General features: G+C 49.2%; 2 protein-coding genes across 5 annotated transcripts in view; one reads left to right on the top strand and one right to left on the bottom strand.

Annotated features, from left to right (window-relative positions):
- Positions 1 to 503: 503 nt before the first annotated feature.
- fgf1a (fibroblast growth factor 1a) lies at positions 504 to 3,644 on the bottom strand. 3 transcript variants are annotated; one of them, XM_049027247.1, is made up of 4 exons: positions 3,502 to 3,644; positions 2,459 to 2,850; positions 1,719 to 1,822; positions 504 to 1,602 (listed from the first exon to the last, which is right to left on the bottom strand). In XM_049027247.1, exons 2-4 carry the CDS (start codon positions 2,625 to 2,627, stop codon positions 1,402 to 1,404), a joined length of 474 nt encoding a protein of 157 aa, XP_048883204.1. In that variant the 5' UTR covers positions 2,628 to 2,850; positions 3,502 to 3,644; the 3' UTR covers positions 504 to 1,401. The 3 variants fall into 3 exon arrangements, with proteins under 3 accessions (XP_048883204.1, XP_048883207.1, XP_048883205.1); XM_049027250.1 differs by lacking the exon at positions 3,502 to 3,644 and adding an exon at positions 3,138 to 3,156; XM_049027248.1 differs by lacking the exon at positions 3,502 to 3,644 and adding an exon at positions 3,043 to 3,101.
- LOC125750019 (rho GTPase-activating protein 26-like) overlaps positions 3,276 to 15,447 on the top strand; it is a 45,627-nt gene continuing 33,455 nt past the window's right edge. The window contains exons 1-2 of one of the 2 annotated variants that reach the window (XM_049027245.1): positions 3,276 to 3,567; positions 6,234 to 6,956. In XM_049027245.1, coding sequence (XP_048883202.1) covers positions 6,803 to 6,956 — 154 coding nt within the window. In that variant the 5' untranslated portion in view covers positions 3,276 to 3,567; positions 6,234 to 6,802. The remainder of the gene's footprint in view (positions 3,568 to 6,233; positions 6,957 to 15,447) is intronic. The other variant, XM_049027246.1, reaches the window with a different exon arrangement.

The raw sequence follows: 15,447 nt of genomic DNA, 5'->3' as shown, positions 1-15,447 counted from the left end.
CTACTTTGCCACCAGGGGCTCAAACACTGAACTGGACCGTGTAACCAAATGTTCAGCAAACTGGATCTGTTGAGCCCTTGAAGAAAGTGTCCAAGTAAAAAACAAAGACGAACTCTACGCTTCCCATGATCTGCTAGCGACGTATTTATAAGTGACCCTCTGTGATTATGCGCAGAAGATATTATTTTATTTTTTCATGGCTCTTGTTATGATGCAAACGTCTCCATGTGCCTTTTAAGAAATGTTATACTCAAGCAGGAGTTACATAACAGAGACTCTTCTCTGCCCCCCTACATCCATGACCTGATATTAGCTGAAATCGGAGCACTTTATCCCATAAACGTAAAAATGTTTAAAGTTGCGCCACAATAAGGACATTTACAGCACAATGCTGCCACCTTGTGGCCTCAATTTACAATGATTCGACGACCGATCACGTTCTAACGCGACGTGCCGAGAAAGGTAGAGAAAGCACTCAGTATAAAACAACCACGGACACCATGAAATATTTACATTACATTTAATTAGCGGGTTACAATTTCAGGTGAGAACATCTTAGCGGCTCATACGTGAATACAAGGGTTTGTTTAAACGATTCAAAGACATATGATCTCAGCCCATCAGTGAAATACAGCACAGTGTGTGATCTTGAACTGTTACATATTAAACTAACCAGCGTGCTACTCAGAGGTCACTGATTTCATAACAGGAAATGACGTTTGTAATTCACTAATCTCCTCCTCACGTGGGACACAACAAAGCATCAATTTGAATGCGTTTACCGTAATTATTTCATGGCAAGCCTGAATATTTTAATTATATAATTTTCATTAATACTCAATTTATATAACAGTCAAAAACATAGATATTTATACTTAATGCATATACCTGTAAAAATCACCTCATACGAAGAAGTAATACCATTGCAGTTTTTTCACATTTTGACATATTGATGCACCTAAATGCCAGACACTATATAGTTGTGGGTGTTTATGGATAAAATGATGCTCTTATTTTATAGTTAATTGGCTGATTAATAAATACATGTATTACAGTAAAGTGAAAAAACAAGTTTCATATAAGCACATTTTCTACACAAAATAATATTCAAAAAAAGATCTTATATGCAAGTAAAAAAATAAAGATTTAATTCATTGTTAGTGTTACGTTGTGGGGCACAGTATAAGGACAGAAAGTCACTGAGACTATTCAAGCTGTGTACTTACAGATAAAAGCTGAATCATTTTTATCAGCTATAATCACATATTAGCGGTGACAGAAATTCCAGATTTCTGTGAGCAGCAAGTTTAGTGTTTCATTATGTCAGTAGTTGGGAATAAATGGCCTAAAATGATGTTCTACTCGGTGAGGGATTGATCTTTCCCCTCTGCAGGCCTGTCTTCATTTGCTTGTGTTGTCTATTACGCGAGGTAAGAAGTAGATAGCCTTCTGCCCCATATGGGTCCTGGGTCCAGCCTTGGGCCGTCCGTTCTTCTTGATGCCAACATACCAGCCTTGGTCCTGGTACTTCTGAGACATGTAGGTGTTGTAGTGATTCTCCTCCAGCTTCTCCAGAAAGTAACAGTCGTCATTCAGGTCGGACTGGGAAAAACGTGGAAATAAAGGTGAAGATTAGCCCACATCTGTTTGCCAGAATTTGAAACCCATTTTAAACTATAAAATCAATAGGTCAACAAACGATTTGCCGCGAAGCTCACTGTGCCATAAAGCTGGCCCTGCTCGTTCATGGCCAGGTATAGCGCCGCCTCCTGGCCCTCGATCACCACCACACCGATGCTGACGGCTTTTAGCCGCATCACGTCTGCAACAGGGAAGAGGCGCGTCAGCAGGAGATAGGGAGCAGACGCCCTCCTGACACTGTGACTGAAGCTGGATGTCGAAGCTGACACGGCACCCAGATCCCGTTTTCCGCAGTCACACACTCATCACTATCTAAATCACAACGTTTACAACGTTAACAGCTGTGCCCCAGAGCCCCAGGCTGCCATCAGCCTCCTGAAATCTGATGAAATTTCTGAAGAAATGCGTCAGGATCCAACCTTAGATTTCTGATTAAATGCATCAGGATCCAGCCTTAGATTTCTGATGAAATGCATGCCAAAGAAAATGACTCATCATATATCACTGGCTAAGATCAAAATAGACCAAAGGTCTGTCATGTGGCCGCGTTACCAGAGGCAATGCCGTTATACATCAAACACTTTTCATTGCTCGTAGATAAGTGGGGGAGCCTTTTAAAACGCCGATGTTAAAAGAGCAGCACGGCACTAATAAGGCAATGTCGCTGCATATCAAAATGTCAAAACACCACCTGCGCGCAATTCATCTGACGAAGGCATTAAGCGATCGGAGGGTCCCGGCTGCCCCGTCGCCCCGGTACCAGCGCGGCGACCTGTAAACAAACAACCATCAGCCTTAATCTCGCCTGCAGCCTTACTGTAAGCGTCGTCCTCGTCCCTGCTGCCCTCCACCGTCCCATCAGACAGTATCCGCAGATGGTATCCGCCGTTCAGGCAGTACAGGCGCGTCAGCTTCTTGTAATCTTGCATGTCGATCCCGAAATTCTCCGGCCCCAGCGGAAACACCGTTATCTCCCCTTCCGTCATTTTACTGGCAGCCGCCCGGCGTCCCGATCCCGGTAGGAGTAGGTGCGCCTGTAACGCAGTTACGGGGTATGCACCACGTACCCTCCCGGAGCGGGTCCCGCGCTGCCCCCCGCACTGCCCCCCTCATCAGCCTCCGATCGGGCCCCCGCTTATCCCAGCAATCTGGGAAAGTACCCAGCGCTCCGCCACTTTTGTAAGCAGCCAAAGGTGCCTCGGGCAAAGCCTGTGCGAGTGCGACAGAAAAAGAAAAATCGAGAAATCACGTATAATCATATTAAAATTTAGTTTAAAAAAAAATATATATATATACCGATAAAGCATTATCATTAATTCATCAAATTATCTTTACATGATTATAATGCAGCCAGATACTAGGAGGTCAAAGGTAAAAAAGACACGATGAATATTTACACACTGATGCCACTGCAAATTTCCGGCTAATATCATCAGCCCAGGATCGTCACTAACTTCGCAAATCTATCTCACATATGTGTTTATTTAAAAACATACCCGCCTCCAGTTCTTATCGACTTTCCTTCGTGAAGAAAAGTAAGAAATAAGATTTATGAGGTTTCCATCTAAGGAAACACTGTGCTGCTGTCAGTGCAGCTCACCCATAAATCCACATCAGAACAGTAGCTGTAGTAAAACTCGTTATCATTAAAAACCAGAAATCTGGCGGAGAAAAGAATTTTGGAAAAGTGTCAGCGGCTGCTGAGGAATGTTCGGGTAGCCTGGAGAAGGACCATTTTTTCCGGGAAGTTCATTCTATTACTGGCCATGGGAAGCCTGACAGCCCCCTGAAATGCAAGCGAATCGCTCCAAGTGTGTCTCCGGTGACAAACAGCCAGACAGGGAGCTTGAAGAGATTTACCTGTGAAAATGCCTCTGGGGAATCGCCAAGGGTGGCAGCATTTCCGTATGCCGTGTCTGCAAACAGGTTAGTGAATGAGCTCTCAGTGGTCTGCTAGACATCCTGGCTCCGTCCGTCCCTTCGCTCTCTCGCCCACAAGTGCTTAATCCCTTACAAACGCACCCTACCCTAAGATGGCCATCACAAGTCTATATTTATCCCAGCTGGTGAGCTTGGCAGCTGAAAATGGGGAATGTCATATTCCCATACTGTCAGTGAGTGGCAAGTCCCGGTAAATGTCCCTGGTTTGAACTGGAAGGTAGGAGAAGGTTTCAGAAGTTTGAACTAAGTGGGAGCCATTTTGTCTGAAGGTTTCTAAGACAGGGACCATAGAAAATGAATACAAAGCCAACAGTAGACACTCAAAAGCAACTCACTCTATTTAATTCCTTTCCTTCCTTTTCCCATTTCTCTCTAATGATGTTTTATGTATCACAACACATCCATGTAAAGCACTTTGGAACTAATCTGTGAAAGGTGCTATATAAAAATGAATTGAATTGAAATGAACTGAACTCACTTGTGAGCAAAATGAACACTGTCTGTGAGAAGCAGTAAACATCCCCAGCATACAGGGTAACATCACAACCCGAGCTGCAATAATGTATGTCATTGATTTATAAGAAGGTGTCAGCCATTGCAAAGCCTGCATTCAAGTGCTTTGTGTAATTTATTTAGTCACAGGATCCACAATCCCTGCCCTTACTCTGATAAACACTACTTTTAGCTGCAGGGGTGTCTCACAAGGTCAGCCTCTGCTATTTTCCTTTTTAAAACGGTGACTTAAGGCAGTAGTCCCACAAAAGTCAGTCAGCTGGCAGGTTTATCCTGCATCATCGATCCCATCCAGGCCCCGGAGCCCCGGTGGAACCTCCAAGGAGGCGTGGTGAGGAACTCTGACACCTCACACCTCCAGGGTTGAAGGTTCTCCTTGCTGCCTCATGTGTCTGGAGTTCTCCTCAGTGTTTGCGTGGGTTTTCTCCCTCCATTTCCTGCCGCAGCCAAAAGACATGCTCTTCAGATGGAATGGCTTCACCAGTGCATGCTGGGATATGATCCACTTTTATCACAATGTAAGGTCGTATGTGGGGTTATGCCCATAGTCATGACTGTCAGTATGAGCCTGCTCATGATGTCACCTATCTTGGCATCTCCAAACACTTCTTGAGAATTGTGTGGAATTTTTGTACTAATAAGAGCACAACAGATGAGAAAATAATTTACTCTAAAGAAACACAATAAATTTGTTATCGGCACAAGCATCAGTGATAATCTGCAGCTTGTTACACTTGTTACACTGTATCAGCTCATCAGGGCCCATTAACAAAGCTTAGAGATAGAGTCAGATTCAGCTAAGATGGGGCTCCAAAAAGCACAGGTTTAGAATCACTAGGAGGATCCCTGAATAGGATAAGCAGTTACAGCAAATGGATGGATGGATGGTATGAGGGTTTACCGTAACCTGCATAAATGTTTTATTATAAATGGTTGCACCTCCTATGCTGTACCCCACAAACGATCCATTTAGTCAAAGCAGTGATGTCATTAAGAGTATCAGAGTATGCAGTTGTTCTCCCATTCTGGCATGACCTGGCTGCAGAAAGCCTTTTGACAGCGGCATCAAATGCTTAGCAGGGGAAAACTGGAAGCAACATTCTGCCATGTCTAAGAAATGCAGACAGGAAAGGATTAGCTGTAGGATGACTTAAAAAGCCTGTTGGATCCACCTCCAGGGTTTATGGTGTGTATGGAGTTTCAATGTTCTCCAGTTGAAAGGCAAACGGTTAGGAGAATTGGCTTAATTGGCCGTAATGTGTGAGTGTCCTACGATCGACACCATGACCTTGTATTAGAGAAGCAGTTATGGAAAACGTGAATGTTATGTAACGTTAACATTAAGACGTATTTACATGGTTGCTCTGCCCGTCCATTCACACACTCAAAATATACACTTTTTTTTCTAAATCAGAAGAATTTCTCTAGGCATAAAGGCTCAGTAGAAAGATTACCTAAAAAGGCTGCGGTGTGTTACCGCGCGCGGGGGGGGGTTGTACAGTACTCGCCAGCAGATGGCCGTAGAGGAGAGCAGAATGGCCATAAGGCAGGGTTTTTTAGAACGGGTAAGTGATTCAAAAATGTTCAAACCGGAGTATGGGATATGTTTTGATATAACATTTTGCTTTGTCTAAAAAAAGGAAGCTATTGTGGGATGTCACATCAACAGGAATCAGGTGTAAAGAAGATTGCCGTAATACCTATTTTTTATTGTCATGCATTATATTAATTCATTTACTTTAGGCTCTGGTTTCTCCCCATTTGTATATGTGGATATTTTAGAACAGCATTTCAGGTTACATGGGGTTGATGTGCCCTGCGATGGACTGCCATCCCGTCCAGGGTAAACCCCCAGTCTGTGCCATGTGCTGCCTGGGATTGGCTCTAGATAATCCTGAGCATGGTAAGCGATTGAAAGATGGATGGCTGGACACGTAGAGTAATCAATCACATTAATACTCTTTCTGAGTGTGACGCATTACAACTTTGTCCGAATTTTCACATGACGTTTTACCTTATCAAAGCCCCTAGACTGAATAGAACGTAAAGGAATCCGGCCAAGAAAAGCGGCATCTGTGTGAAGCGAATTCGATTCGGATTTAGACTCCCCGCCCAAGCATGACATCATCTCTCTTCAGGATACAGCCAACCAACCAACGGATGGACCTCACTGGGCAGAGCGCGCAGGGATCCTGCACTGACATTGGTCCGTCTGGCTGTCAGTCATATGGCGTTTTGATTCAGGGTAGGTTGGTGCTGAGTCTGCATCTGGATCGCGCGGCCGCGGTTAAAGAGCCGCGGAAGGAATCCGAGTCGGTCGCGCTGCACTGCCGCCTGTTCGCTTTGCTGCTCTGCAGGATGATGGCATCCGCGCGTTCCTGTCGTGGGACTGTGGTACTTACGGCGCTGTGTTCGTATTAAACATGGCATAGGTGGGCTTGGTGCCGCGCCAGCCGTAGCGAGTCGCGTACCCACCCCAGCCGGAGAGCCGGCGGTGCTTCGCCCGGCAGCGTAAGCAGCGGTACCCGGTTCGCTAGCGGACATTCTGCGGTCGCCTTGAGGGTTAAGCAGTCAGCGGGGGGGCGGTGTTTCTTTTCTTCTCTCCTCCCGGTAGTTTGGATACTGACCAGCTGGCTTGCGAGTAGCGGCTCCCCTGGACGATTTGCTCACGCCCGGCGGCTGCTGCGGCTTTGGACCCGGCGCAGACATGGGGCTGCCTGCCCTGGAGTTTAGCGACTGCTACCTGGACAGCCCCCAGTTCCGCGACAGGCTGAAGTCTCATGAGCTGGAGCTGGACAGGACGAACAAGTTCATCAAAGAGCTCATCAAGGACGGCAAGGCGCTCATTCAGGCGCTGAGAAGTAAGCCTTTCGCCAGCCGAACCGAGCCGAACCAGGGAGGGGGAGGGGCGATTCTGACGGCCAATACCCGCCCCTTGTCGCTTCCGCGCGGTCCAGCAGCTGGCAGTCAGACCGCTGGTTCCCCCTTTAACCATTAAGACAGACATCTAGATGGCAGGTGTGATGTCGTTCATTGAGGGTTCATGGGTATCATTTCTGGATCAGAACCCTTTCAGTTCTTAACTCAAGGTCACAGTGTCCTGCCGCAGCGGCTAGGTGTGAGGAGATGGACCCGGTTCCAGCTGGACCAGGACACATACTGGGTCTCAACATGCTGCTTCTCTATGTCCAGTGAAGGGTCAGGTCGTTTCAAGGAGTAATTTTATTATTGCCGGAACAGCGTTTGGTCACGTGCGTTATTCTTGGTTTTATTTTCATTCATGCTGCTTTTAAAGATGTTTTTCTGATAGTAGCTTAGAATGGGCTCACTGGAGCCACAGCTGACAGCTGCATGCACACTTTCTAATCTAAAACCTGATTAAATCCGTTTGCCTACAGTACATTCCTCGCAGTAAATGTTTGAGCTCAGAGCCCCTTCGGCACTAATCACAGAGATTTCTGGCCGTATTTTGTGCATTTTAGACTCTGCTTTGAATTTCTTCCGTGTGGTGCTTCAGCACTACCGAAGCCACTCTGAATCCTGGATCCCACAGAGATTGTTGATAAGTGGGGTAATTTTTCGCCTGGCAGAGTAACTGTTTGGGCACGTCGGTGAGTTTGGAAATTCAGCCTAAGCGCGGCACACAGCCAAAGTTGACCAGTTCCATCTTAAAGGAGTGATGAAACAACACACCAAACCTGTTTCAAGTTAAGCACGAGGGACAGACATTGTTCGAAATGAACTGAGAGCTAATTTCATGTTCGGCACATCTTGGTTGCTGGACAAGCCTGTAACCTTCATCTGCCTTCTAGTACTGAGAGATAATTTCATACTTCCCCTGTGGTCCGGCATGTCTGTTGTGTGAGCCTGACACAACCTGTCATTAGAAGTCAGGATGCGAGACTGGACCTCGAACCACAGGCTTCAAAATCATGGTAATTACACAAATTCCCCCAAAATTACAGTTTACATTGTCGCTGAAAAAAAATAACGGTTGTCTAGTTTAATTCCGAAATGATTTTGTTCTGTGAGATAAGGCCCGGTGTGACTTCAAATCATGAGAGAAATTGTGTACTGGCTGTGATTTCACAGCTGGAGCCGGGCGTTGTGTGAGGATAATCATTTTGGTCACCGTCAGTAAGCTGTAGCAAACTATGTAAACACCATGCAGACTAGGAGGCCCTGGATCAGGTTTAGGTGGTGAGGTTAATGCTGATCACAACCTACACTTGTAGATACTGCAGTGGGGGGTGATGTGGGTGATGGGTTAATTAGGTCTATGCTTTCTAGTTAATGATTAAACCAGTACCAATGGAACTAGCTTGAATTGCTTGAAGTCTGCTTTTGGTGCATTTTATTTAATCATTTCTTTAAAGAGTTCTGTTGTTGACGCCAAAATTTTTAATTTAAATTAATACGTTTTTTGCTTGCCGGCCAGTCCAAGTCTTCAGGAGCTCCTCCGACTTCACTGGAGAGTGCAGTGTGCAGTTCAATGGCTTCCTTCAGCTAAACCAGACAAGATGATCTTCAGCTGAGTCTCGCAGTCTGAATCCTACCAGATCTGTAAAGATCCTTTCCGGAAAATTCTGTAACTCCATCCCACAGGTTGCTTTTGAAATTGCTGTCTGTAGATAAGAGAACATGCAGTTAAGGTTTTTTCTTGTAAACTGCCTCCGGTGGTAACCCGGATTTTGGGCAGTCACTGTGTAGAGGCATCGCAGTCAGCTGGGCTTTGAAATGATCTGATTCTCTTATCAATGTTTTCCAAGGACCTGCAGCAGCAGTTTCCTTTAAAAGGATTTATGAATTTAAATGAGCTATTTAATTGTTCAAGGGCAAGGGATGTTGAATTAATCATTATCTGAAATGGTGAAGAGGTTGTTAAAAGGGGTAAATTGGGGAGAAACTATTTAGGAGTACATGCCTTTCATTTTTGCTGGTCTCCTCAGGACAGATGTTACTGGGAGAGACCCGGAAGGTTGTAGTGGGTATATGCTTAGAGGTTGCTTGCTCTCCTACACCCTTTGAGTCTCAGCCCCCCATCTGGTCACCTGTATGGAGACAGGGTACTGTCATTTTGACGGCACATGCTGGATCGTGTCTCTTCAATTCCGGCAGCCTGTCATGCTTTCTCCAGAAGTGCAGGCTACAACAGGCCAGTCTGCGCGAGCAGCTCCAGGGCGGGTTTTCTGCATGAAGTAGGTAATGGGGGGGGGGGCACATTTCCTTCAGGGAGATACAGCCGATGAATGGAGGTGCTCAAGTTACAAGAGGTAATGGCTGTAATGCTCCCATCCCAGTGTCGATGCTTTTTCCCAGAATCCCCTCTGTCTTCTGGGACTGTATTGTATAAAATCAGGCCAGCTCTTCGAATGTCTCGCTTCCATGAAAGGGTAGGGAAGATGACCTGCGTGAAATTCAATATTTCCCCTTTCCACCTTGTCATTATCTTCGTGTTTGGCTTTGTGTCACTGCTGTGTTGTTGTGTTACTACTGTTCTCCTTCTCTGTTTTTCGAGAGGTGCGTGGTGTTTAATTGCTCCTTTGTTGTCCTTCGAGTGAATTTATATAATTTCAGCGTTTATATCCCCCATGCGTCCTTTCCCAAAGCCTTAAGAGGATTCCACTAAGAATGAATTGGTTTGGGTGCCCCGTTTGCAGACTCGGCAGACTTTATACACTTGTGGATATATGCTTTTAAGAGTGTCTTCGAGGTGGATGAGACCAAATTGGGCAGGTTGGAGGAAATTAAAGGCAGGGAGTGGGCAAGGCCACTAAGAGAGGCGGAGCCTGCGTGTCTCTGACTGCACCCTGCTCTCCGTCTCGATACGCAGAGTAAATGTCACTAAGCCCAGGGTGGCTCAGGTCCTTCTATTTTCAGAGACGTGCTCTTTTTGACCTGTTAATAATTAAGATTTTCTAAGCTTTCCTTTTACCTCAGCTTCTAGCTGAGCAGGCTTCACATGGTGAAGGAGCCGTTCACACGTCTGGCCCGAAGAGGCTCTGGAGACGCCGCTTTTCCCATCCTCGCCTCCTTCTTGTGGGCCCTTCAGGTGGAGTTTGGGTTCACCTTAATTGAGCCAGATGAGAGAGCAGTCTAGGAAAGGGAGTGAGTAGAGGGAATGGAAGGAATGAAATACCCGAAGGAGAGAGCACGGGGGGGGGGGGGGGGGGGATGGGGGCTCTTGCCTCCTGGTTTAACGTCTCCTGATCCGGGAAGCCGTCCCACTGCACCTTTGAGGCAGCTGCTGGCCGCCCCGAGCCGTCTGCCTGTTAACGTGGCAGGCTTGTGGTCCAAATAGGAGGCTGTGCTTCCCCCTTTTCTCCAGCCCAGTGAACAGAGGCCTGTCACATGCTGACTGGGGGGGGGCAGGCCACTGGGGGCTCCTGGGGAGGGTCCACGGACCGGCGGTCTCCCCTTGTGGTCCGTTTCCCTCTGTGTTCCCGTATCTCCCTGGAATCGTGACTGTCCTGATTCGGAGCCCTTCCTGCATTTATATAAGCTGTAACATTCTCTGCTGTTCCGAAGGCCACGGTTCAGTTGGGCCGTTGATGACCTTCTGCTACTGACTTTCATTTGCTGGTTTTCTGCTCTGAGCGTTTGCTGTGGTTTAGCTTGGCTCTCCTTCGATCGTCTCCTTTATTTTAAGACACATCTTCTGTTTTGATTTGGAAAGCAGGTCTGTGTTGTTAAAAGCACTTGGACTGATGGAGGAGGGATGAAGGTCTCACACCTTTTCGATAAATGAGTTACCCTCCACACCGCATGGAATTTGTCTGCTGCTCAGAATTGAGAGCACCCTTGAAATACAAATCCCACATGTTTTCCTGGCTAAGGTGTCCTCTACCAGCATCTGCACCCATCTCCCTGGCTCAGGGTGTTCTTCACTAATTTCTGCAGTGTTTTCCTAGCCTGGGTTGTCCCCAACCAGCTTCTGCAGCCCTTTTCCTGGCTCAGGTTGTTCTTGACCCAGCTTCTGCAGCTGTCCTCCTGACTCTAGGTAACCCTGACTAACTTCTGCAGTAGTGACTCTCCCTTGGCTCCCAGTAAAAGCTGCTATGAGGTGTCTTTTACACACTTGGGTAAGTAGGGTTGTAGCAGGACTTCTGGAATGCTGGAACTGGTTTTGCCACCCTGCATCTTTGTGCTGCGGGTTGCTTTAACATCTGCATTGAATCTTTAAGTGTGCGGACCCTTGCTCGCTTCAGCTTCCCAGTCCATCTTTACCCACTGCTCTGCCAGCTGGATCGCCCCGGAACATTCCCTGGGCTTGGACTCCTCAGCAGGCTAGCCTGGACCCTGTGAGTGACACTGATACGTTCTTACGTGAGTGTTCCATAGCCCCTTCTGTGGTGTGGCAAGGTCTGCTCTGCTTTGTGCATGAGGCATGGTCCCAAGCGGCAGTAATGAAACCCAGGCGTCAGTGAGCACTGGTGGGATTGGGCGGGGTGTGTACACGTGCCTGTGGGAAGCGTCTGCAGACGTGTGCTGTCGGAGGAATGCATATCTGCTAGCTTTAAGCTGAAGGCAGCACTGAACTCTTTGCCTGCTCCATGTCCACATGTGTGATTTTCACCCAGAGTAACCTATGTTAGATGTGCAGGAGCCTGAGCCGAAGGTCATTCATGGGAATTCTTTTGTGCAGATCTTGTTCTGGGCTCTGTTCCTTCCCATAAGATGTGGTAAGTAACCCTGTTTACGTCCCCTGCCTGCTGCATATCTGCACCTTCCCTCCTGTGTCGCTCCCTTCACAGGATTCCTGCGTTTCGTCAGCTTGCTGTCTGGCAGAAGCACAGGCCGCCGATCAGAGGCTGCAGGCCCCGGCAGGTTATCTTCGCTTTTCTCGGATTCCTGCGGTCTGGCTCACAGAGGCCGATGCGTCTGTGTACGCAGGTGGCAGTGGCGTGGCAGTCCGATTCACTCGAGGTTATTCTTTAACAGCCGGTCGGTCTGGTTTGCCTGTGCCGCCTCCTGTTGGACAGTGTGGCTCAACTGTTCCCTCAGGATAAATCGGCCTCTCTGCGCTCACGTGATGCATGATGGGGCAGGTTTGCCTGTAGGCTACTCGGTGACACCCAGGAGACGGTCCCTGGGCCCGGGCCGAGAGGCTGGGGGAATCCGCTCACCTGTTTGATGATCCCGCTTGGATTTCACACCGAAAATACGCCGCTGTGTAAGAGGCAGGGAGTCTGGGAATGAGTCCCCTATCAAGTCACACTGTGCTCACTGGGGGATGCATGGTGCAGGTTGTAAATGTCAGGGGGGGATTATTATTATTTTTAGGTGACCATGTCTGGCCGCATTCTGGTGCGGTGGTGCGGTCCCCTCTGCACTGTGCACATTTCCCGCCTCCCCTTCCTGCATCCTGCTCCAAAAATGATCCCCTCACACCCCGAAAGGCTGCAGCCACCCATCGCTGGTTGTGAGGGGGGCCACCTTAGGGCTGTGATGCTTTCCGGTCTGATTAAGATGGCGATGACTGTAGCGAGTGACCTGCTTCGTGCTCCAGTCTCCTGCTGGGTGACATGACGTTTGGACAGCCCCCCCCACCTTCCCGCCCAGAGGAATGAGCTGTGTCCGCAGTCCTCTTCCTGTGACCTGGCCTTCGCGTCCATGGCAGGGGCTTCGGGATGTTGCATGTGAAGGACAGGCCAGGGCCGTCCGTCCGAGGGCCCCTCCCCCATCACTCGAGGCTGGCCCACCTCCTGCTTCCTGGGGCCAGGAGGTGCCACATTGACTTCCTGCCGCTCCCGATCCTCTGGATCGGGCGCGAGTCGTGCCGTCACACTGTCGCACACGCGGCTGACGGATGCATCTGTGCTCCTGTTTATTTCCGCCACCATGTCGACTCCCCGCCTGCAGTTTGCTGGACCCCCCTGGACCCGGTGTCCCGACTGCCATTGGGTACAGTCTCTGCTTTCTTCCTGACCGCGGCGGCACTCGCAGGTTTAATGATGACGTTTTAGCCGCTGCAGTGAGCTGCAGTTTCCTGCCGTAGGACCGTGTGAGATCATAGTGATCAGACCCATCCCTGTCCCCCATCTAGGAGACCGCAGGTATCCCTGTTTTCAGACGTGGTGTGCTCACAAAGATGGGATGAACCTGCTGACCCTGAGATCTCCAGAGCTCTCCGCTTCTGGGTGGGAGGGAGCGTTGGCCGCCTCGTGTTTCTCCCTGCTACGTGATCCTGCTTCCACATCAGGGTCAGGACTTTGGAACTTGGGACTTGCCCTTTCCATCAGGAGTGGGGCTCGAATCCCGACCCCACTCTGTGCAGTATGCATGCCTCAGTCAGCCCATGTGAGTGCATGTATCCCATGATGGACAAGCAACCCGTCCAGTGTGTCCCCTGCCTTGTGCCCGGTGATGGCCTGGCATCCCGTCCAGTGTGTCCCCTGCCTTGTGCCCTGTGATGGACTGGCATCCTGTTCAGTGTGTCCCTGCCTTGTGCCCTGTGATGGACTGGCATCCTGTTCAGTGTGTCCCTGTCTTGTGCCCTGTGATGGACTGGCATCCAATCCAGTGTGTCCCCTGCCTTGTGCTCAATGTTTTCTCGTTGACAGCACCTTGAACTGGGTAAGCCGTGATGGATCGATGGATAGGTGGGTGGCGTTCCAAGCCACATTTTCCCTGGAACTAATTTGAGTACCCAGTGAACTCCCTTTTTTAAAAAAAAATCATATAAACAGGTATGCGTCCATACCCTTGGGGACATTTGCTGTGTGCTCCTGATCCCCCCCACCCCCCCTGTCCCTGTGAGCTCATTGGGCTTTAATCCCTCAGGCCATTAGAGCGATTTGAATGGGTCTCAGGCAGGAGAGTGGAATCCTTCAGTGGGACTTTCCCTGTTTCTTTGTCAATCATCCCTGGGCACTGAGGATCCACCTTGGCCTGGGGGGTTCTGTGCAGACACTTCCTCTAAGGCAGGGGTGTCACCTGATTCTACTCCTTGTGCTAATTACCACACAGCTCTCGAGCTGAATTATTAGTGGGGGAACAGGAACAGAACTAAGCTACACAGGGCTCCTGCCCCCCAGGACTGGAGTTTGACATCCCTGCTCTAAGGGCTCCAGTCTCTGATCTAAATCACTGCCCTGTTGTGAAAAGCATTTTATTGAGGAATATATTTATAGATCATCGACCCAAGTTTTTTTTTTTTTTTTTAAAGATTTACTGCTTGTATGTGGGGGGAAAAGTGAAGTTAATGGGTATTGCGGCGCACTCTGATTGGCAGAGGGAAGCGCTGACAAGCTTTTAGGCTTTTAAGTACTGAGGCGTGTCTGCATTTGCGTTATGGAGGGCAGTGAATGTGGCTTTTGCAGGATGACATTTTTAGGGCGTTGGGTTGCACATGTAGATGACCCCTCCCAAAAAGGAAATCCCCGTGTATGTGAGTACTTGCCCAGGGAAATGCGGCCTTGTGTCCCTGGGGAGCCCCCTTAGACACCCTCCTATTTGGTCTTTGCTCCTCTGAGCAGGAACTGATCCTGGGGTGTCAGATGGCTTTGCATTATCATTTTACAGCTTTAGTGGAGAGGGCAGTAGGAACAGCACGTGCTGGGTAGGGAGGGGGCGTGTGCAGGGGGGTCTTTCGGGATGTGGATGCTGGTCAGGTTTTTAAACATTCCCTCCCCCTCCGCCCCCCTGAGCACCGCTGGCTGCCTGACCGCTTTGTGGCAGTTGCTAAGACACGGGGCAGCCCCCGCACTGCGTGAAGGGAGCGAGCGGGGAGGCCGCACAAAGCTAGCCTGTGGGGGTGGCGTGCAGTGCTGTTGCTTTGCTGTGACTCTGCAGACCCCAAAGCCTCCACGGATTCATCCCCTCTGCACCCCCGCAGCTCTGGGACTCTCGGCAGCACTTTTCCAGCTCAGTTTCTGGGCCGAGCGGGAATTCAGTGGCTGCAGTGCGGACGCAGCCCAGAGCCCCGGATCTGGCCACCTTCCGCGGGTTTTTCAGTCTTTGTGAGGGGGCCACAGCTGCCCTCCTCGCCTCTGCTCATCTCAGTGCTGCACCCCAACGGGAGGCGCTGTTCCATCCCTCTGAGAAGCCCTCTGGGCCTCCTTCCAAAATGGCCTGTCTCGCTCATCCCTGTAGGACTGTCACATTTCCTGTCTTGTGAGCGTCACTCCCCCCAATCTGCTTGACCATCTCTGCTCGGGCGCTTGAAGTAGGGTGCCTCTACGACAGCCCTGGGGCAGTGGTATGCGAGCAGTGTGCCCCTAAGAGGCACTGAGGATGAATGACTGAGTCCTCAACCATACAGTGCTGCCTTCCTCTCCATGTCCTTAATGTGCTGTGACGTTTTCATGGCCAGCACAGGCCTGTGTTTCCACGCTCATGGCTGATGCTACT

This window comes from Brienomyrus brachyistius, chromosome 10 (assembly GCF_023856365.1).
Source record: "Brienomyrus brachyistius isolate T26 chromosome 10, BBRACH_0.4, whole genome shotgun sequence".
NCBI classification, from domain to species: Eukaryota; Metazoa; Chordata; class Actinopteri; order Osteoglossiformes; family Mormyridae; genus Brienomyrus; species Brienomyrus brachyistius.
This window is presented reverse-complemented; position numbering and strand designations above follow the sequence as displayed.

Coding starts and splice junctions, on each gene's coding strand:
- fgf1a (XM_049027247.1), bottom strand. CDS start 2,627: ATGACGGAAGGGGAGATAACGGTGTTTCCGCTGGGGCCGGAGAATTTC. Junction 1,823..2,458: donor GGACGAGGACGACGCTTACA/GTAAGGCTGCAG, acceptor TCCCTGTTGCAG/ACGTGATGCGGCTAAAAGCC. Junction 1,603..1,718: donor AGGGCCAGCTTTATGGCACA/GTGAGCTTCGCG, acceptor CGTTTTTCCCAG/TCCGACCTGAATGACGACTG.